Genomic DNA, 24377 nt, shown 5'->3' with positions numbered 1-24377 from the left:
CCAAATTAGTTTTATTTGGTCTACGTACGACCAAAAAAGTGACCAAATTAGGTTTATCTGAGCTACGTATGGAACAAAAAAGTGCCCAAATTAGTTTTGTTTGAGCTATGTACGATCAAAAAAGTGCCCAAATTAGTTTTATTTTAGCTACGTACGACCAAAAAAAGTGCCCAAATTAGTAATTTTTGACCTATGTACGGAACAAAAAGTGCTCCAATTAGTTTTATTTAAGCTACATAGGGAACAAAAAGTGCCCCAATTAGTTTTGTTCGAGCTACGTACGGCAACAAAGTGCCCAAATTTATTTTATCCGAGCTACGTACGGAACAAAAAAGTGCTCAATTCAGTTTTTATTTAAGTTACATACGACCAAAAAAGTGCCTAAATTAGTTTTGTTCGAGCTACGTACAGACAAAAAGTGCCTAAATTAGTTTTATTTGGTCTACGTACAAACTAAAAAGTGTTCAAATTAGTTTTATTTAAGCTACGTACGGACAAAAAAATGCCCAAATTAGTTTATTCGACTACGTACGGAACAAAAAAGAACCCCAATTAGTTTTATTTTAGCTACGTACAACCAAAAAGTGCCCAAATTAGTATTTTTTGAGCTACGTACGGAACAAAAAGTGCTCCAATTAGTTTTATTTGAGCTACATAAGGAAAAAGTGCCCAAATTTATTTTATTTGAGCTATGTACGGACAAAAAGGTGCCCTAATTAGTTTATTCGAGCAACGTACGACCAAAAAAGTGCCCAAATTAGTTTTATTCGAGCTGCGTACAGAACAAAAAGTGCCCAAATTTTCTACGTACGACCAAAAAAGTGCCCAAATTAGTTCTACTCGAGCTACGTACTCACACCCAAATAGAGCGCCGGCAAATTATCAGGGCGTCACAAGTTCTGCTTTAAATATTTTGTGCAGTAATTTTAATTGTTTCATGTTACGCCTGGTGTGATTTCTGCCTATATTCGGTGTCTTATGCTTTACTTTGAAAGTACACGCATGTGTAGTTTCAGCCGATCTGTCAAAAATTAGTGCAGTTTTATGCAAAAAGGTCTACGACAATTAGGCATCCAAAGGCAGGAGAGTCTGACTTTTAGACCTTGAGGTAGCGGCAATTTGCACTAATTGGATCTTTAGGTAAACTTCCGGCAGATATAAATAAAAAATATTGGCTGAAAACTCACAAAAAACTATGAGATAGATTTAATAATACTTGACCCACCCGAACCCAAACGATAACCAGTTCCCTAACTCAAATAATGTGCGTTAATTTAATAATTATTTAAACGTTGGGAAAAAGCCCAAACTCGGGTGGGCATAAGATAATTTCTAGTCCAGGTTATATAGGATTGTTACGTTGCACATTGATGTATTCCGACCGTAAGTGTTTATATTATTACTAAATCAATGCACATTATTTGGGTTAGGGTGCTCGTTAGTAGGGATGCTCAAAGTAGAATATCGAATCCTTGGATTCGAATCCAGATGGGATTCGAATCCAATTCTGCCGTTTATTTCGGGTAATTGGAACCGATATAATTTAATGTTTTACCGCCGATTGTTGCGCCTAATTGCACAAACGCGTGTGGTAAGTTGGCCTGTCGCTGCGGCGACCAATTTACAGAGCTTGCTTTAAATGTAACCTGGTATAGTGCAGTGTCAGCGTTTTTTCGGGCGACCAATTACCGCGTCTCGCGATAACGTTCGTCTAATAATTAAGTGTCAATCAAGCGTTATTGGGCGAGCGATTAACGTGTAATGTCTGGTGTGGAGTTCGCAATTTCCCTAAATGCGTTAAGTTGCAAAAGTAACATAGCGTTGCAAAACGTGCTGGCCGTCCATAAAATGCGCTATGGGGTTACTTAAGGTCAACTTTAGGCCAATATTCAGGGAAGTTATGCACAACGTAATTGTGAAGAATTCGTTATGTCAATAATAACTTTGTATTCTTTGCAGTACATCATTTGACTGCATAACAGATCATGTTAGTCAATAAAAGAAGCAATAAGACTTAACAATGCTTTCAAAATCAGGACCGAATTGCTTAAGACTTCTGTGTGCAGTGTTGCATTTTCTCACTATTGGCAAAAATATAAAGTTTTAGACACAACCTGGACAGTTGACATATTACAGTTTACAGAACGGCTTCAGATGACAGTTGTTAAGAATGTTAAACATATGAGAGAGTTTTTTTATTATAATATACACATGTTAGAAAATTGTTTGGGCGATTTATTGCTGTGATTGTGGGCCCTGTAGGGTAGATTAAGATTAATCCCTTCCCCAAACAAAATCGAGGTTAAATAATTTAATAAAAATATACTAGGATTCGCTATTCTGGATTCGTTATTCTAGATTCGAAACCTATTATTCTAGAATACCTTGGGATTCTACTTTGAACATCCCTACTCGTTAGCGTTTGGGTTCGGCTGGCAGGTATTATTAAATTTAATCTTCTTAAGCAAATTTGTTAAGTCAAATTAGTACATTGTCCCAAGACTTCAAAGTCTAAAAGTCAGACTTTTGAATGCCCTAATTGCCGTATACCTTTGTTTAGAACTGCACTAATTCCTGACGGATCGGGTGGTAGTTTAGTAACTGTAAAATTTGGTTTGTGGTTTTGTCATTGGCAAGTTTTTGAACTACTAATTTTGATTAGTTCTTGGTGTCACTAATAGGCTCACTTAACTCAATTTTAAATATTTTACGACGGATTTGGGCTTAGTTTGTCTAAACAAGGTAGTGCAGTTGACTGGAATCTAAGTTTTGCATAGGTTCTCAGTAACTGGAATTTTTTTGCGATACGCGCAAATCTTTCATTTTACAACTTCATTTTATTTCTAATTTGGAGATATTTTTAGCTCAAGGTATCTGTGTTTTGCACTGTATGTTTTGTGTTATAGGAAAGTATTGCTTTATATAAAAACATCTCGTCATAATAGCTTTAAACTTTTTTAAACACAATTATTTCAATTACCTGCGATATGCTTTTATTTGCAAAAAAGAATGTTACGGTTTTTTAATGCTTAAAAGGTTAGGACTTTCCAAAGATAAAACTTTTAGGCTCATTTTATGGGTAAAACAGTGTACAATGCAAATTACAATATACCCCGAAAAAGCAAAGTTGCGTGTTGTGTCAACTAAAGGATTAGGTTAAATTTATGTCAATATGAACAGGAAATAGGTGAAGGCCAAATTTGTTTCTAATTTAAGTTATCACTTTAAAAAAAATGCTCAACCCGTTTAAAAGTTAAAAATGCTTACTGCTAAAACCGCTAAGCGAAATCGCGTCTCAAGCGAGCGCAATTCTCCTAATAAACAGACTCATTTTGACGTCTGGGAGAAATTAATTAAGATTATTGCGACGCCTCTCGTGCTCTCCCACGCATAATGCTCCTCTCCAATGCAACAAAAGCATCCGTCCAACAAACAAGCAAAAAATAATTACAGATTATATTTAAGAACTAAACGGAAGTTCCGAACGAACTTGTTATTAAGGACTTGCAAGTTCTGTAAATTAAATTGGCAATATCAACAGAATGAAAATAGTGAAGACCAAAAAAAAAAGGTCTCCCACGTATCCAATTTGGGCACTTTTTGTTGAAAATTTTGGGCACTTTGCGCACTTATTTTCAGCTTGTGCGCAAAATTTTGGGCACCTGCGCACATGGTAAACAATTAGCGGGAACACTGCTTGACGGTGTGCTAAATTTTGAATGTTCTTCACATTATGAAAGAAAACTAACTCTACAGCAAATGTATACTGTTTAATCTACACCAGTGGTTCTCAAACTGGGGCCTGGGTCCTTTTGGGGTCTGCAAGACAATTTTCTGGGACCGCGAAACACCTAACCAAAAATCAACACAACGCTTCTGAAGATGAAAATGTTTGTAAAATAAAATTTTCAGGCAACTTACTTTTTAACCAAGCTTAACAAACACAATAATAAAAACTATGCCGTACATAGATCTAATTGTGGGGGAAAAAGAAAGCCAAACCCACTAGTGGTACATGCAACACAGGTTGAGAACCACTGTTATAAAGAGAATATTAAAACATACTTTTGGGGCTTTTATTTGCCTATGTGTATCCTAAGCTTTTTTAAGATTTAATTTTGGAGGTAAGATGAGCCTACACCATTGCAATTTGGCTACATCAAGCATTTTTCTTTTAATATCTTGAGTCACAATATAGTCTGTGTAACAGTTTATAAATTTATGAGCAAACCTAATTGCTGCATATTACTCTTCTATGTTTATATTATGTGCTTTAAAAGCTGTAATTCCTGTACTTTAAATGGATAAATCAAAGTTGTGAAAAAATGGTTATCTTCATCAATACAATTTGTTTTAAAACAGAACCACGTCATAATCACCTCAATAAAAAGTCACCTCGATAATAATTTAAAACGGGTTTTCACAAACCTGTCTAAGCAATCTCCATGGTCCAATCCAGTGCAATCATCTGGGCAAGCAGGAAAACTGCAATCATTTCCAAACCACATTGGATTACAGTCGCATCTACAAAAAAAAGCAAAAGTAGCAAACATAACCGAGTATTTTACAAAATAGTGTGTTACAATATATATGGGGGTATTTTACCAATTAGGTTGTTACAATATATTTGGATATAAGGAAATAAAGAAACTTACACATTTTCATAACATTCACCATGATGAGAACAATTGTTTGGGCAATTAAAAATGTTAAACCTTGCATTAAATCCACTTCGCTCATAGTCACTGTCACTTAAAAATAAAAAATAAATTTTTAAATTTTATAAATATATTGTTAAAATTTGAAACTAAAAACACCAACACATTACTTATCCAGATCTAGTTAATAAAAATTTTTAACCATACTTTCCAAACCACAAGACCTTAAGGCAGGTTTCTTGAACTGGCACACAAGCTAAAATGACCATGCTTTGCATGCTTAAACTTGCTGTTAGGCATCAACACTTCACTGTTGTACATTGCTATAAGTAGCTAACTATTGAATACTTTCACCATAACCAGAATTTACCTGCAAGTGCTAATTAATGTGCTTCAAACAATTAGAAAACTATGAATGATAAGAATTATGTAACGTTTTATAAGTAAGGTTTAAATATATTACAGTCATATAAATGATGATGATACAAGTGTAATTTGAAGCGTTTGTTGTTTACCTCGCACTTTCTTGTTTAACATGTATTATTTTTGTTTTGATACTATTTTCTTCCCTTGGCAGTCATAGTGTCTAATCGCAGGAATTGCGCTTTTACATTGCTTGTGACATTACTGGTAGCAAGTACAATTACTGTAGTGAATTTCAGCTATACTGTGCACAGGCTAATTTTAATAAACAATTTTTTTAAAAAGAATAACAGATTATTATTTGAGAGGTATTAAAAACAGAAGTAGTTTGCGAAAGGCAACAAGTTGTTTTATAGAATCCACAAGTTAGGTGAATTTTCATAAATCAATAAAAAAAACAAGATGCTCTGTTGAACGGCAAGCAAGCAAGCAGTAAATATATAGGTGGTGTGTTGTTTACTCTAAAACAGGGGTCGGCAACCTACGGCCCGGATCCGGCCCGCCGATGTAATTCTTCCGGCCCGCCGCCTCTTTGACAAATTAGACACGGGTCTATTTAACATACTTTTTGACTATTTTAACTGCGTAACTGCGAAAAATTTTCGCGCGAAGCGCAAATGTTTATTATACTCCGGTTTGTTTACGTTTTCGATGCAGCCTTTTCAACTAGATCAGCGATTCTTTACCGTTGCGCCGCGGAAGGCTGCCAAGTGCGTAGTGTAGAATGGGAAAAAGTATTAAAAAATATTGGATATATATTTTTTATTTTTTACTTTCGGCAATGTAATAAAAACTTTAATTTAGAAGAAATACCGGTATAACAAAAAAATAAAAGCGCTTGTTTCGCTCGCCAGGTGCGTCTTGACTTGAAACAGTTAACAAACACTGAGCTTATATTAACTTTAAATGTTTTTGCGTTCCCTCAAAGTAATTTTATTACACTTTTCATTCGCTTTGCGTCAACACTTAAACACGTTTTTAAGTGCAAAAAATATCCCAGGCCCGCCTGATTCACAGTTGTTCTAACATTTTCATAACACAATTCTTATAGTTATCATTTTGTTCGGCCCGCAGAGACCTTTTTAAGTTTGGTTTGGCCCGCAGCTAGAAAAAGGTTGCCGACCCCTGCTCTAAAATATAGTGAGGTTTAAAAAATACAAGGTCTTCAGCGGAGCCAATTAGAGCACTTTTACTTTAATAATTTGGGCAATTTGCACACTGATTTTCAGGTGTTGCGCAAAATTTTGGGCAACTGCGCACATGGTAAAATGGGAACACTGCATGGGGTAGATTTGACAACTGCTTCAGTAGCTTAATATAAATCTGTGTAACCACGCCAAAACAAATAATATGCAGCAGGTTACTTTTATGATAGGTATACAACTTGCTTATTGGATAAGCCTAAATAACATAGACGATAAGAGAGATATTCCAAGTATTACCTTGTTGTTCAGTATACACAGCAGAAAGTCCTTATTTGCAATAAAACTTGGAGAAATTTCATATTTATCTAAAACAATGAAGGCCATATGCTTGTAATGCTAAGTAGCCATTTGAGTTACCATCCTACTAGGTATTACAATGCAATGTCATGCTCAATGTAACAGGACCGAATGTGTGTTATGCATAGGTGGTAATTTTGATATACATATTGGGTCATATGCAAGAGTAAAACCTATGTCACTATATTAAATTGAAAAGAAGGTTGTGTATGTGTAATGCTTTGGTTGTTGTTTCCATATATTTATCACTGAGCACCAGTGGTGTATCCAGGGGGGCTATGGGTGTTTTTTATCGTTAAAAACGTCGAGTTAGGCACAGCGCATGTTCCTCGCTGTTCGCACTAATATCTAATGTTGGTGTTACAACAGCATTTTTTCAACTGAAGCAGATTCACTTAAGAGGTGGTTAACTGTGACTTTCAAAGTTTCCTTTTTTATGTAATGATTGTTCTCGCAAAATTATTCCCTATAAGCATATCCTAAGACAAGTGTTTAGTGTGTAATTGACACAATTTATTTTCCTTCAACTGCAGCTTGTATTTTAGCTGGTTCGGCACACTGCTCGGCTCAGATGTTGCGCTAATCGTGACATAATAACATCCCAGAAAACTAATATTCAGTTAGTATTGCACATGACGAGAGACGTGCTTGCAATTTAGTGTTTAGTTTTTCGCCTGAAGTTAACGATTTCCCACTAAGAGGTTTTTCGACGCACGTGTTCGCTTTGCTTTGTAAAGTTCGCTTTGCTGGAGGTTAATTGGCTGTGTCTGATTATTTCTATAGATGTAATTACAAATCACTATTTTATGATGTCATACCCGTCATTAGTTTATGACGTCATTAACAATAAACGGAAAATATGGGAATTCCCTAAGTTAAAAATTTGGGATCCCCCCTTTACGATTTTCTGGATTTGCCCCTGCTGAGCACTTCAAGCAATTATGGCAAGTCAAACATCAAAAACAAGAAGAAGAAGAATATAAATGAAACATACATACCTAAAAAAATTAATGAGCATAAAACCAGATGAAGCGACTACAACTGGAGTAGAGGAATTTCCACTAAAGGTTCCAAGCAACTTTCCATTTGATGAATGTCCATCAATAATGGTAATATAGTCATAAAGACATTCAGTTTCTTTAAATTCAAATGTCAGGGATATATAGGGAAGTTGCTTTGGATTGGGACTTTCAATGAGCCATTCACAGCTGCACAATGCAAAAAGTGTTAAGTAAAAATATCAAAGTTTAGAGATTATTTTATTTGTTAAAGCATTAAGCATAATTTTTTTTTAAATGTCAACATTAAACTGTTTTGTTTTTAAGTAACCTCAAATTTATAATCAATAACAAAAAACAGACTTGTTTTACGTGGTCACTAACACATTAAACACCTAAACCAAGTAATTGCCATAAGCCAAATCTTAGAGTTTGTATTATCATTTAAGTTATTTTACGAATTGATAAATAGGGTTTTGGATTACGCGTTCCAGCTTTAGTTTGCCAAACATTTTCTTCAGTTACATAATATCATTTTTGATGATTCACTGTTTCCGTATTATTGTGTGGTTAAAGTAATTTCATCGATTTAATTGCAAAATTCCTGAGTTTTCGTGCGTCCGTGCACCTCGTTTCAAACTTGACATTTGACCAATAATCTCTTAATCTATAAACAGTCCGTCTTGTGGGCTGTGGTAATCAAGGTCTGCATAACAAGCCACCTATTTCACTGGCGCCCTACAGCCGCCGCAAATTGGCCTTTTGTATGGCCGCCGTAATCTTAAAAGGGTGCCTAGCCATGTTTACAAAGTTCCGTCAGGTCTAGAATGGCTAAATATGACGTGCAACTTTCTCGTTTTTTATGCGGTGTCTCAGCGGTATTTTTACTTAGTCTGTAAGACCAGTGCTCTTCAACCGGTGTACATGGTGCACCAAAATATGCATGGGGTGCACCAGTAGGAAAAGGTATACAAGGGTGCTTCACAAACTTTTAATGAACCATTAATGTTACATCATATTTGCCAGTAATTACCGATTTATGTGCGACAAAGGTGCTGTTATCGTTGTGAACTAACTTTCTGAGACATGCTGTCTTTCTGTTTCCCCTGACTGTTGTGGTGCAAGTTGTATTCCTGTTTTTTGTGTGAAGTTTGAATGCTGTAAAATAGTACTCACAAGCAGCCTTCAGTTATAATCAAACTCTCACTGACAGTGTGTAAAACTTCGGCAGCTCTGCTCGGTTTAATTGACATAATGATATTGATATGCATAATAACTTTTCATATCGCTTTTTATTTCAGTTTACCTTTAAAGTAAACAGGGTGCATGACAATTCGTGGTAGGGCGTAACACTTCACAACCACATAGAAGAATGTAAGCTACAGCATTGCAGATGTCAACAAAATTATATTGCTTTTTTTGTCATACACTCATGTATAATCTTATATACAGAATAGACAAAATGCTGATGAACATTTATTAGTGTCAAGCCGCAGATAACTTGTAGCAACCACTGTCATAGCAAATTCACAGACGAAACAGTAAATTAAGTTACTCTGATCAGTTAATGCAAGTTTGGGAAAAAACTGCATTCACCATGGTCCAAACATTCCAGGAATCTTGCTGGTAAATGAGGCACTTTGACAGAGTGAGCATGCTAATGACAGTTACGGCCACAACAAACTCAAAACTTATTGTCTACTTTTTTAGCAAAACTGCCTTGGATAGGTTGTCTCAGCTGCCCAATTTGCTGAGAACACCTAGCCCCGGAAAAAGCTCCTCTCGACAGTATGACTGCATCATGTAGTCTTCGGTATGGAATTTCAAAGTCAGTTGGAGACCCAAATCTAGCTATTGTTATAGAGGCGACATTAAGATTGCTCATTCGTTTTGTGTTTTTTTATTATTCATGGTTACTTCCTTGCAATTCTGATCACAGTGTTAAAATAGGATGTTACTTTTCTTAATTTTTGTTTCTTTCTTACCAAGAAGTAAAATTTCTGGAAAACTCTTTCTTAAACTGATGAGCTTTAAAAATAAGCGCTGTCCTCTAGAATAGTGGTTCTCAACCGCCAGTCAGCGGACCGGTTCCGGTTAAATTTTACTAGTCCGTAAGCTAAAAAGGTTGAGAACCACTGCACTAGAACAAAAGTGTTATCGCACTAATATTTAACTTCTTTTGAATAAACGCTGTGCAAGTGATTTCAATGTAATTTACTATAGTATAGTCAAGTGGAGTTAAATAAAAACGATTTTAGGTAAGTTGTCTGCGTAACTTTTGTTTTTAGCAACAGATGTGTAATTTTTCATTCTAATTGAGCTGATGTGTCTACCTTTCCAATCACCAAATTAGTTTTATTCAAGCTAGGTATGAACAAAAAGTGACCAAATGAGTTATTTTAGGAGCTATGTACGGACAAAATCACATTGTAACATGTTATAAATCGCATTATTAGGAAAACACTTGTAAAGCCAAAATGAAAACTTTAAAAATCATAAAGTTAGTTTTGGGAAAGACAAGTTCAAACAAAATTCAACAAGTCTCTTTGTCGAACGACCCTATAAGCAGACTTATTTCTCCTTGGTGTGGTGATCCTTAAAGGTGTATTAACACAACCTTAATCATCAGTTATTTTTCCTGAAATATATTCAAACCTCAAAAAAATGGAATGCAATACTTATTGTTAGAGAGTTTCTAAGCGCTCAGAGAACATAAATAAGCAACTTCAGGTTTGAACAGGTACATTATTTTCGATACTGTGTCAAAGTACAATTCACGGCAACAGTCTTCGATAAATATCAATGTAGCCACAATCTAAAAATGCCTGAAACCTCTCCAAGCACTTCAGGTTTGCAAAAATCCACCTTATGGAAAAACCCACCTTACATCATGTTTAACAAAACACACAGTTCTGTTCTACAAACCTAGCTTAGATGAGGAACTTATCCCTTGCCTGCTGAATCGAAATCTCATGGCAGCAGTCAAAACAAATTTTCATTGTGATTTAAAGGCATTGGTTGTTCTCCGTAATGACTTTACTAATTAAGATGTATTAGGTAGCTTCATGGTAAATAGAATAGCAAAATGTCATACCGTTAAAACAATGGGATTTCCCATGCTTAAACAAAAACTGCAAGCAGTGGCGTATCTAAGGGTGGGTTTTGTACTCTCTTTTTGTAAGTCTTATTTTTGTTATTTGTTTGTTTTTGTCAGGGTTCAACTCACTGTCTAAAGTGGCAAGGCTTTTTAATGTAATTGGGTCATGCCAGTTAAGCTAATGCAAAATGCTTTCTTTCGTCTCTTGTTTGCACCTCAGTCGACCGTAGATGCAAGATTTTTTTCTCCTTTCTCTCTTTATTCCGGTTTGCTGATCGGTTAGTGTAAACACATAATTAATTGCAGTTAATTGCATGGACTATTCGCTATCTGTGCTAATATTTAGGGTTGGTGTAACACTGGCATCTTTAACTGATAGCAGATTCTCTCTGTTTTGATTTTAGCTAACTTGGCAAACAGCTACAGCGCAGATGTTGCAACAAGCGTGGCATAATAAGATCATGGAAACATATCTTTGTTTTTTATGGCAGGTGGCGAAAGGTGTGCTTGTAATTTAGCTTAGTCCCGTGCATGGAACTTACAAAACTATGCAGCTAATAGTGAAATTGTACAAGTATCAAAATCTTTTAAACTAAAGCTACGGATTGCACACTAAGCGGTTCTACAGCCGGCACCAAGCAGAAGTGTCGACGCGGCATGTGACGCTTTGCAGGTAATGGTTACCTTTCGCTGGTTGTCACACATTTATTTCTTATACGCGACTGTGGAAACCAGAGGTGCACTTTTTTGATCTTTTTGCAGCCGGCCGGCTTTTTCGGCCGTACAACCGCCAGATCTCTCTAGATCAGCCCAGGCTGGCTGATTAGGTTTTTTTCCTATTTAACATTATTGCTATCAGTATTTTCTGATGTCATACCCATTACTATTCTATGACATCTTAATCATAAATTGCAGGTAAAAAATGGGGAATTCCTTTCAAGATTTCTGAATATGCCCCTGGCTGCAAGACATTGAAATACAACTAAGTTATCGCATTGGAAAATTTTATTTATGTACTTTAGCAATTGAAGGCTATTACCATAGTTATCAATATATTACCATATAAACATTAGTATGCTATATATACCTTAAATTTGATTTGTAGTCTCCAAAACCATCACCAATCCACCCACTCATAGCATTTTGAAACACAGTTCTTTCATTAGAGCAGCCACGAACATTCCATTTAAGGAAATAAATAATACATAGTAAGACTTCAAATGAACTTAAATTCATGAGAAGTCTTATGTTCATAGTAAAAAGAATCTGTTTATTTTAAAACCTTTATCCACAGGGTAGCAAAAAATCATTTTTTACATTTACAGTCTGTATCTACAATAGGTGAAAAAATACAACTGTAATGTTGTTGATAACTAACTGAAGTCATACATGCTAATGTTGTTTTTATGTTGTAAATATTTATCATATCAAAAAAATCAAACTTTCCAAATGAAAAAACATAACAATACATAAAAATTCTGTACATTAATGCTTTACAACTTGTTCTGTTTTAATCATGTCAGCTAGAAAAGTGTGATCAATTTGTTTAACCCAGCAACTAATTAATTATTTGGAATAAAATAGCATAAAAATTTTAGTTTGCAACCCATATCTCAGTTTCATAGCTCATACAAAGGTAGCGCGGATTTAAAATCGCACATATCAGTTCTGACAAAAAATATGTAAATAAAAAAGAGGAAATCTAAGTCTAGTTCAGCCAGAATGTGCCATGGGTCTCATCACACCATCGAAAATGAAAATTTGGGCAACTTAAACTATATACAGAGGATTTTTTTTCAGCAGATTGGAGACTTTAGATTTTTCGTGGGGGAGACGATTTTGCAGTTTGAAATTGCGAAGCTGTAATAACATTTCCGCCCAAATTTGCGCAGCTGTAATAGCGTTATTTGTAAAATTTGCACGGCTGAAAGTGGAGTACTACACTAAACCATTAGCGCAACGAAAGTTTTGCATGTTTGACAACACATTTTACGTAGATTTACATGAGATGCGCCACTGTGACCACGGCCAAGCGAGAACTGGCCTTACTTTCCAACCTGGGGTTAGCTGGATGTCTTTATTACAACACCATCGAATTGTAGAATTATGTAAGTGAGATCAGAGTCTTTATTCTTGTGTAATAAAACACTATATAGCATATACAGCTCGAAAGTTTACATTGCTGCAATGCTATTACACACAGAACACGGAAGGTGGGTTAACCTGTTTCTTGCAATTGGTCTTCTATAGTTATATAATAATCAATCAAAATAGTTAGATTTTACATAAATAAAAATAACTAACTTATTTGTTAGTTTTAGTATACAGACAATACATTCTAAAAAGGGTGCATTGGCCTGCCTAATTTAACGGTTGTATGTTTAGCACCCTGTACAAAATAACAATTTTTCACCCAAGAGTTATGTCATAAAACAAAAAAATAACCTTTCAAAACCTCATATGCGCGGACCTCTTTTATAAACTAGACACAAGGCCAGCATGCTTCATATTTTTTAGATACTACAAAAATGCAAAAAAATCGGACTTTAAAGTAGATATGTGTTTTGAGGAAGTCTTCTCAGGCGAAAGATGACCCAATACATCACTTCTACTTAACCAAACAAACGCTTTTCGCGCTTCGCTACCGTTTTCTGATTACATTGGACCAGTGGTCGGCAAACTTTTTTTGTCGCGGCCCAAAGTACTCTTTTTAGAGCTACTGAAGGCCTACTACGTAAAACCCACTACGAAAACAGTGGCGGATTCCGAATATTTGTTTTAAGGTGAAGTATTACACGTCGCCTTGGTGCCCAAAACACTACTATATCAATATGCAAAACATACTATAAAACGAAGAATATACGCGCGAAGCACGAACATTTTTTCAATTAGGCCTACATACAGTTTAAGTTGGTGAAAAATATATTTTGACAGGCTCCAAGAACCACATTTCGCACGTGGGCTTCTCCAAGCTGAGCTAATTTAAAAATTCTATGCCACACCAACTTTTAAAATAAAGTGCAATGAATGTACGGCTGTCACGCGGCCCATCACTACATTATAACACTACGCTCAAAAGCAACTCGCGACCAACTAAAAATGGCTCTGCGGCCCACAGTTTGCCGACCACTGCATTAGACCAATGATACTATACATATATTTCCGTCCTTTATTAGCGTTATTGTATTAAATTGCCAAAAGCCAGATGCTTATGTTTTGAAATTAGTCGAAAATTATTACGGCCTGCCGTGAACTTAGCTGAGTTTGGTTCAGCCCACGACTACGAAAAGTTGCCGTGGGCCTGGTCTATAGTTCTAAACTTTAAAGACATTCAGAAAGACCGCGAACAAAATACATAGCACCTAGACATAATCTAGGGCAGTGCTTGTCAACCGGGTGTATCGTACACCCCGGGGTGTACCACTTTGATGGGTGTACAGGGGTGTACCAGATAACGCATGACAATAGGTCGATGACTAGCTATCTGATAGCAGTTACGTTACTTTGCCACCTCTCACTGACCATTGTGAGGTAATATTCCTATTATATTATATTATCGTGCGACCAGTTTTACCTGTAGTAATTTGTCGTTTTGACATGACTTTGTGGCTATTCGACATAAACGACATAAACGATGGTAAAGTAACTAATAAGCATCTGCAGTTTTTGCTGTACACGATTGGGGTTTGCCAGCACAAAATAGTAACTTAAGGATATCTGAATTAAAAGTTTGTGACACACTAGAGCAGACCTGGGAAACATACGGCCTGCGGGCCGGATCCGGCCCGTCAATTAAGCAGTTTAATCCGGCCCGCGGCTTATTTTCCTTAAAATACATAGGCTAAGCGAAAACAAGGACGAGTTTCTACATGTTTGGTTGTATCGTAAACACTCTTTCCGGAAACGCAAATATTGTCATGACCCCACCAAATTCGATTTTTAGTCTGTTTTAAATACTAAAACGGAAATTGTTTTCGCGCTTCGAGCGAATCTCTTCTGTCTTTCTCGTATATTTTCGGCAACTTTACAGACAAATAGCGTCCTCTGCTGTAGCACTCTCTTTAACGAAAGTTGAACAAACTTAGCCTAAATACTTATTTTTAGCGCATCGAAAACTATTCCGTCTTTAAAATATGAGCGAAATACCAAACGTTTTCTAAACTCTGAAAATATATTTTGTTAACCTAATTTAGTTAATGCGATGTTGTGTGTTTCTCACGATTTATATCGTATTGGAATATGCCGGTGTACCGCAAGTAACACATCGGTAACTTCTTACCGCAAGTAACACATCGGTAACAATATTGTAAGTTTTTTTGTGTGCAATTTCTTCGTATAATAACTTGATAAACACCAATATATCAACCAATGTACTATTTTTGTCTCTTCTAAATACTTCACGTCACCCTCTAAAAACATCTAAATTAAACTTTGCATTTTAAAACAAACATAGTCGAAATTTTTTCGCACTTCGCGCGACGTCTTGTGGCCTTTTGTAAATTCGACATAAATTGCACATTTCGCTTAACTCCCAACGTAATCTAACAAATTCTTTAGCTTTCTGACGTCATATTGCGTGCGAAAGACTTTCTGACGTCATATTGCGTGTATTTTAGATCCATTTTTCACCCGGCCCGTCAAAACATTTTAAGTTTCTCATGCGGCCCGCGGCTAAAAATAATTGCCCACCCCTGGACTAGAGCAAAATAAGGTTGCGACGATACCCTGAAGCAATTTCAAAAGCCTGCAACTTTTTTGGTTCCACGGGCCACATTTGAAAGAGTAACTTGGGCTACTTAACCAGTGAACTTATTAAACTACGATCATATTTGGAAATGCAGAGTTTAAACATTTAAAAACTATACTTAATTTTCGCCCGATCAGCAGGGGCGCCCGCAGAAAATTTTCCAGGGGGGGGCAATCAGGGGCGTAACCAGAAAATCAAAAAGGGGAGCCTGAATTTTCAACGTAGGGAATCCCTCTATTTTTTGTCGTCTGACGGTAATGAATAATGACGTCATAAAACAGTGACAGTAAGACGTCATGGAATGGTGATTGCAAGACGTGATAAAAAAAACTCAGAAACAGCCAAATACGTCCAGCAAAAGCGAGCACGTGCGTCGTCGACAATCCTGTCAGGCGCCAGCTGCGAAACCACAGTGTGCAATCGATAACTTCAGGCAAAAAAACAAACCAAGACCGTAAAATATGTGTGATTAATTGTGGTAGAATCATACATAATTCGACTATCAGCAGCGCAGTTTTCAAGTTCCATGAACGGAACTAGCGCTAAATTACAAACACGCCTTTCACCACCTGCAATACTAAACGAAGATCGTTTTTACCGTGTGTTATTATGCCAGGATTAGCGCAACATCTGCGCCGAGCTGTGTGCCAAGTCAGCTAAATTACAAGCTGCGATTGAGGGGGAATAAGTTGTGTCCATTGCACACTTAACACGTGGTCTTAGAGCAGGGGCGGGCAAGTACTGTTATAGCCTACCTGTTTTGTCGCTTAATGGCGGCTAATGTTGTACTCTTTAAACACGGCAACACTTTCATTGCACAGCAAACATACTGCTTTCTTGCCAATTTGAGTGAATAAGTACTTCGGCATCCAATCCTTGTTTAAATTTTGAACATTGCATAACTTGACTCTGTAAAATACAAGTTGTGACGTCATGCAGGAGCGAACCGCTTTTATTTACAGGTTCGGGTTCGGTTAAGGTTCAGGTACTCTCAAATTATTCGGTTCAGTTCCGGTTCGGCTCCTTAAAATCTTATAAAAACCGGTTCAGGTTCGGAAAAAATTGACCCAAAATCGGTTCATAAAGGTCCGGTTCGGTTTCGGTTCGACTCCCTGCTTTGAAACGCGCACGACAGTCACCATTACACCTCCTTTTAAGAATCTGCTTCAGTTAAACAAATATCGACGTTTTGTCGAGCGTATAACTCGACGTTTTTTAGCGAGAAAAAAAGAAAGAAGGTTTAGCGTTGTCAATTGTCGAATACACACTTGCTAATCAGTCAACCTAAACCAGCGGTTCTCAACCATAGTGGGCCATGGCTCACTGGTGGGCAGGACCGGATTAAGGTTTTCATGGACCTGGGGCTGTATGGTAGTCAGGGGCCTATGGGTCTATATTCGTTCTGCTTACTGTTTCAGCCACAATTAATATAAAATAACAGTGCTTTATTATCAAACAGATTCAATTAACATGTTTTCTAGCTTTTGATAAAGCATAGCTATGGAAAAGCTGTGTATTTTTTTCCAAAATCTCGTTTTTTTTAATTGGAGCTATAGTGAATGCAACCTATTCTGAACCGAATATACAAACGCATTTGGTTCTTTACTCTTTTAAGGACTAACGTTTGCCTGAACAATTGGTAATTAATAGACCAAGATGCATCCTTAATACAACAGATGCATTAGAAAACGCATACATTAACTCATTTTCGCTAACAAATCTAAATGTTTGAGCTTATTTGCTACTTTCGACGTTAAAATGGTGTTCTTTTAGCAGTGAAGAAAAATGAATCATCTCATCAGGAAGTGATTTTTCCAGATCCTCTGGATAAAATACTGAAACAAATTTTCAGCACTCTCTTTATTATTACGGTTAGACCAGACTTGGTATCTAGTTCCGCCAAAAACGAAAAAAGCAAATACGAATCTTCTTTAAATCTGTTTGGTGGGTCAGGTTATGTGTTTTCACATTTCTCCTCGCTTACCAATCGCACTTTTTCTCTTTTCTAAATTCTTGCTTTTCATAACCACTTTTGTATTTTCTCATATATTAGTCTTATAAGTAATTTAGCATGAAACATGAAGATTAGTCCAACCGTAATACTTAAATCACATTCTAACATGTTTTTGTAACACTACTCTGCATAACAAATTCTTTGAACGTGACCTACTAAGGCTGGTTACCTTAAGACATGTTCGCACACCACCGCAATTATTATTCGAAACAAACACGATTTTTAGGTATTGTAACAATCTGGCTGAGCTAAACATAAGTTAAAGTAGCTCATTGTGGTTTGTTATAGGATTGTTTTCGCATAGTAACTTAATATGTGAAGTAACAAACACGCATAGACGTCACAAGTTCACGGGTCTGACGGCCTCAAAATAGACAAGATGTGGTAAAATCTCTAGAATATAACGTTTTATACAAAAGATAACTTCGGCTGGTCAAATTAAGTTGTTAGCAGTGGGCCTGGACTCCAGCCATAAGACCGAGATAAGAACAACACTAACAGAAACACAATTCGGATTAAGGCCAACATAGGACTAATACCTAAAGGTGCTAGTACCGTCTAAATCGGAATAAGTCCCAAATCCGTCGGAATAAGACCTTAAAATTCAGAATCAGGCCTAAACAACACTTTACCTAACCCCAAAACCCACCCCTAAGTAGGCTGCATCACTAACTCCCCTAATAATTTCAACCCTAACCCTACCCATTACCCACCAATAGCCCCAAACAGGACCAAAAATCCGGTACCAAAACAGAGGCGCCCTGACGGTGCCGGTCAGACTAGGGCGTCCAAACGTAGTCACCAAATCACCAAAACGGCCGATGCCAGACCGATGGCCCCCGATCGTCCCATACCCTCTCCACACAGATTCGGGCGTTATTTTGGCTATTTAGGCCTCTTATTCCGATGAATTTAGGCCTTATTCCGATTAATTTAGGACTTATTCCGATTAATTTAGGACCTATTCCGGTAAATTTAGGCCATATCCTGATGAATTTAGGACTTATTCCGATGAATTTAGGCCTTATTCCGATGAATTTAGGATTTATTCCGATGAATTTGGGCCTTAGCTTATTCCGATGATTTTAGGCCTTATTCCGATGAACTTAGGACCTATTCCGATAAATTTAGGCCATATTTCCGTTGAATTTAAGCCTGAATTTTTTTTTTTAGGTATTGTTGCTTTTTAGGTCTTTTGTGTGTTCCCGCGGGCCTATTTTTTGGTGGGCCTGGGGCTGCAGCCCCCTCAACCCCCTCCTTAATCCGCCCCTGCTGGTGGGCCATAAGAATATTTGAGGTGGTTCACAGACCAATTTAAAAAGCTAGACTTTGTTTCATTTGTGTCATTATATTTAATTTTACAGGAATAATGGAATTAAAAAGGAATGTAAATTTATTGTTTAGCCGCAAGTTTCTCACTAATGCACGGTTGAATAAATAATCTGTTTTGAAATATGTTCTGCTGTTTGTTTTAAACCTATTTTAAAGCTTTTTCTTTCATAAAAATTATATTGGGCCACACAATTTTTTTGCAACTTAAATGGGCCACGAAAGAAAAAAGGTTGAGAACCACTGACCTAAACAAATAACAAAAGAGAAAAACTATCCAGCGTTTACGGTCGACCAAACTAAACACGAAAAACGGCGTTTTGCGCTCGATTTTGGTTTCGCATTAGATTAATAAGACGCGTGACCCAATTACTTAAAAAGCACGCCGCTTCGAACAGTTTGTTAAACCAGACAAAAACGAACAAAAAACGAGCGCCCATGCCGATCAGTGAACTTAGTGCAGTTCTAAAAAAGGTCTACGGCAATTAGGGCATCCAGCAAAGGATCAAAAAAGTCTGACTTTTTTTAGACTTTGAGATCGATCTTAAACAATGCTCTAATTTGACTTAACAAAATCTGCTTAAGAAGATGAAGTTTAATAATACTTGACCCACCCGAACCCAAACGATAACCAGCACCCTAACTCAAATATTGTGCGTTGATTTAATAATTATATAAACGCTTTAGGTCCCAATACATTAATGTGTGACATCTTCTGCCCCAGAGTTTGAGCTTTTTCCCCAGCGTTCTAATAAATGTTAGCGTTTGAGTTCAGGTAGGTCGAGTATTACTACTTCTATCTCACATTTTTTTTAATCTTTTGTGAACTTTCAGCGAATACTTACAATTTATCTATGCCGGGAGTTTTCCTAAAGGTCTAATTTGTGCATTGCTACGACCTCCAGGTCAAAAAGTCAGACTTTTCTGCCCTAATTGTCGTAGACCTTTATGCTTAGAACTGCACCAATTTCTAACAGATTGGACGGAATTTTTGGTATCGCTTCTCAACATTCCTTAATGCCGAAATCTCAGTGAAAAAGCGATTTCCATCCTTGTCACATGCCCACGACATATCTTTGCGAGCAAAGATTTTTTGCTCTTGTTGAAATTAAAACCAAAAAAGAAATTTTATCAAGGATGTTTATATCTGCTTATGATAGGAGCACTTGAAACAAAGCTACTGCCTCGGTTCGCACAACTGACTGAACAAATTCAACATCAGCAACGCTTGAATTTAATGACTGATGACATTTTGTATTTGTATAAAGATATGCTACGGATATCCTTATTCCAATTAGGATTACTACAGATTCGGTGTATTGCCTGGACTGGGGTGTATAAGTTTTACGTAAAAAGGGTACACGTAAAAAGGGTGTACCATTCCGAAAAAGGTTGACTAGCACTGATCTAGGGAACACACAATAAGACCTAAAAATCAACAATACCTAAAGCAGAAAAATCAACAAAACCATAGTATTAAAGACCAACGACATAATACAGCCAATTACTCATTAATGCCCTGTACAGCATAAGATTATAATCGTCTGAATAAGACCCAAATCTGTCGAAATAGGGCCTAAATTCATCGAAATAAGTCCTAAATTCAATGGAATAAGACCTAAATTCATCGGAACAAGTCCTAAAAAGATTACGTTTTTTTACAATACAGCCCTAAAATTAAAAGACAAAGAAATATTCTAAATTTTTTTGCCTTAAATTCGAAGAACTGAAAGCTCGGTGGAAGAAAGCAACTGAGATTAAATTTATAATTTTTGTACGGAGCCGTCTTTTATGGGGCCACAAGCATATAGGTATAGGCCTACATTATGTTAATTTAGCCACCTGAACCAGAATTTGATGTTTTAATTATGACATGAAATTGCTTTCTTCTGACGTTTCGAACGCTTTTTTGTTTTAGTTCATAGATTTTTGTCTAAAATTAAGGTATTGTTTCAAATTAAAAACAAACTGGCTAATTATAATTGGAAAAGAACTACTATAAAGGCGACTTTTACAAACTTTTACGTTATCCTTATAATTCTTCTATTTTGAGAAACAAAAACACATAAGAGTTCAGTTAAAGTTATTAGACCTGGGTTTACTTAGTCTTAAACAAATATAATATTGGCCTTGCTTATCCTCCGATTATTTTAAGTTGTTCCAGTAAACGTAATTAATAATTACCCATAATTAATCATCACTCATAATTAGTTATGTTATGACTAATCATTTACACCAAAGTGTAGCCTTTGGGCCTGAAGAAAACACATTTTTCCAAATTTTTTTTTTAAGTTAGGCTTTGGTTCTTCGTGCAAATCTTGTTTTGCTTTTTAAGATGTTTTAGTATGCTTTTATTTAGGCAAATGTATTTCATCCCATTTTTCGCGTGTGTTGTGTCTTTCATTACTTTCCAAGGTAAAAGTTTCTATTTTTAACTATCTGTTAAGCATTTTTTGCTTTGTTTGATCAAATTCTTTGACGCATTTGACACAATTTAGCTGAATATACTTAGTCTTGATTTTAAGTAGCCTACACACGTAGGATAAAGTTTCTTCATGTTTTTTGTTTTACGACGTCAGTTTATGACGTAATTTTTAACATAATATCTACAACTTTTCATGCCAACTCCAATTTAAATATCCCGAATGATTTTAATTTGATTTTTCCGGTTACGAAAAAGCCGCGTCCAACGTCAGAAAAACCCCTAAGGGCCTAACCCATTTCAAATATAAATTGCTTACTGTTAAAACTGCGACAATAAACGCGACATTTGCGAATTTGGGGGTGGTATAAGTTATTACCGCAATTATATGCGTGTCTGTAAAAAATCAAATTCAATTCTTTGTCTTGTGAGATTAAATTACTCTTTGTATAAACAGTTTTTTGTACAATGCAAAAAAAGTATGTAACCGGTAGCCAAAAGCAATATTGTTGTTGTTTCTGTAATGGTGAAAACATTCATCGATCTAGAGTTACTAACAATCGTAGTTGTAACAGCAGTTGCGTGATATTCTAGCAAATACGTAGGCTAAGTTTTGTATATGCATTAATTACATTTTGTGCGTTCCTTTTTTATACGGTACACAAATAAATATTAAAAATTATTAAAATTCCCGTTGCAGGGTGCGTCGCAAGACAAACAAACTTTTACAAAAATACGTTTTAGAACCATTGCTATACGAACTATGATTTCTGCTAAATTAATTTAGTTTATGCAACTTTTGGCACTTTTCTCGAATCTGTAGCCTACCGTTATGCTTATTCATCTTAATAAACAATTTTCCAATCGAAATAAATGCAAATAAGGTTCTTTTGGCATTTCATGCGAACATTTTACCAGTTATGGCCGTCACAACATGTTTGGCAAAAAAACATCTTGATGAAAACCCTTACGGTCACCTGGAGCATTGTGACCTTTAATATTTGTGGCCGATGCGTCAAGTATTTTTCATCATGTAAAATAATTTTTTTTGAAAATTTTTCGCACTTCAGCCTTACAAATAAATTGCTATTGTTTACGCAATGCTTCGCACAAGAACAACAGGTTTCCTGAGAAATCAGAAACGGTTACGTTATGATAGTGTTCGGCAACCATTTTGGCGAGGCCCAAAATATTCTTTCAAGAGGTATTAAAGCCCCACTAGGTATAATATTTTTAGGTATTTTTTAGTTTTACTTTTTTTGCTGAAAATTTTTGATTTTTTGATCAAAAGATAATTATAAGATATGGCAACCCGGCCTAGCCTAAACAAGCTGTTCAAATGAGACAATCTGCTATCTCGCGTTTTAATTACCGTATGCCGCTACGGGAGTTCACTTGCGATAATTGGTCCACAGGACCCGATTTTTTGGCTTATTACATTCCGTCGCTTTAATACATCTTCTAGCAATACCGGTACTGCAACAGTTAATAAGATCCAAAATGTATCTCATAAAGTTTTGAACTTTTAGGTGAAAAAGCGGGAAGCGTAATCTTACATGTTGAAAACTAGAAACATGTTGAAAAAATAGATTAGCCAGGTAAAAGTTTTGACATAGGCCAAATCTGACACTAAATTGTAATAGTTTTAGATTGGAACACCGACTCTGACAGAATTTTTTTCTAAAGAAGGCGTACCTTTTTGGTGTTTGGATGATGGTTGCCTTGGCATTTAGCAACAAAAAACCGTCAATCTTGTTTGTAGCTGATTTTAACAGCGAAAACCCGAAAGACAAAAAAAGGAATAAAACTTGGTCGTGTGTGACGTAATAGAGAATGGCAATTGGGCGAACGAGATAAAGATGTGACAACACAAGTCCAGGCTATACTTTGGATCATTGGTGTGACGTTTTACTTTTTGTAAATACAAGTATACCAATTTTCTACGCATTTTATTCAAAACGATCCGCCCCTGATGAGTGACTGGGTACCGGTAGTGGGTGTCATAGAATATCTAGAAAAATTGTAAATTTACAGTCCCTGGGTCACGTGATACACCTAAGACCTACGGAATTGTGATAAGCGTATCTCAGAAAGAAGGAGAATGTTTGGCGATCTAGTTAGTCGTATTACTATTATTGTTTTCAAATATTTGTATCTGATGGATAAAAACTATGCAGCTTTGTTGAAATAAAATCACCTAGCAATCAAGGAAAGCTTGTTTGCATGCTTTTAAAAGAAAGCTTTAATTTGTTGTGTTGGATGCATTTTTGGGCGCTAGACTAAAATCCTACCACATTTTCGTCTGGGGGTTTATGTTGCTAACAATTATTTGGCTTAGGATTCAAGTTACGTTTGGATAAGTCGAAGTATTTTTACTAAATTTATTTTCCCATATTTATTTCTTGCAATTTTAATTTGGACCTTCCAATTTCAATTTGGGCAACTCATTTTGTTACTGTAAAAAAAGTGGAAGGATTCTAAACCAGGGCCAACTGTAACGCCCTCTTATTGACCACCACTGGGGAATGTATAGCAAGTGCACCCGCGAGTTATTTTAATTTTCTGTCGTCCACCTGAAAGATCTCATCGAGATGTGCCATACTTTCCAGACTGGATTGACCATTGTCATTTATTTATATTATATTTTATTAGTAAAAGTTATAGATAATTCCAGCGAGCGATTTGGTCAAATAGCTAGCAAAGTAATTTCAATCAATTTCCGAAAATATCATTGAAATTATGCACAACTTGGAAAATTAAATGTAATATTACCACCACCCAAGCCCAAACGCTAGCCCCAACCCGAACCCAGTAAATAATCACGTATTGGTGCAAGTGTTAAAAGCGATTTGGTCAAATAGCCACTTCCTTAATTTAATTACTTTATTTTTCCAATATTTTTATGATCTCTAATCTGTATTTTTTATTTTTTAATGTAGGTAATTTAACCAAAACTGTGTCAATGTAGGTTTAACATAATTTTTAAGGGTGAAATAATACATTGTTTTATTTAATAATTAACCATCTTAAATGCTTGTTGATGTCAAACCTAATTTGTTGTGTTAACGCAGTTGCTACAAATGCACTCATTAAGAGGTATTTTTCCCTTTGCAATAAATTTTATTTTTTAGCAAGGCAGTTTTAAACCAACTAAGATAGCACTTATTCGATTATAGAGGTAGATGGC

General features: G+C 36.1%; 1 protein-coding gene across 1 annotated transcript in view; it reads right to left on the bottom strand.

Moving 5' to 3' along the window:
- The window catches only part of LOC146148562 (multiple epidermal growth factor-like domains protein 8), a 59956-nt gene extending 47950 nt beyond the window's left edge, over positions 1–12006 (bottom strand). Inside the window, exons 1-4 of the mRNA XM_083388068.1 lie at positions 11766–12006; positions 7582–7791; positions 4656–4751; positions 4429–4524 (exon numbers count right to left, since the gene is read on the bottom strand). Coding sequence (XP_083244194.1) covers positions 4429–4524; positions 4656–4751; positions 7582–7791; positions 11766–11932 — 569 coding nt within the window. The 5' untranslated portion in view covers positions 11933–12006. The remainder of the gene's footprint in view (positions 1–4428; positions 4525–4655; positions 4752–7581; positions 7792–11765) is intronic.
- Positions 12007–24377: the final 12371 nt, after the last annotated feature.

Source organism: Ascidiella aspersa, chromosome 4, assembly GCF_963924565.1.
Source record: "Ascidiella aspersa chromosome 4, kaAscAspe10.2, whole genome shotgun sequence".
In the NCBI taxonomy this organism is placed as follows: domain Eukaryota; kingdom Metazoa; phylum Chordata; class Ascidiacea; order Phlebobranchia; family Ascidiidae; genus Ascidiella; species Ascidiella aspersa.
This window is presented reverse-complemented; position numbering and strand designations above follow the sequence as displayed.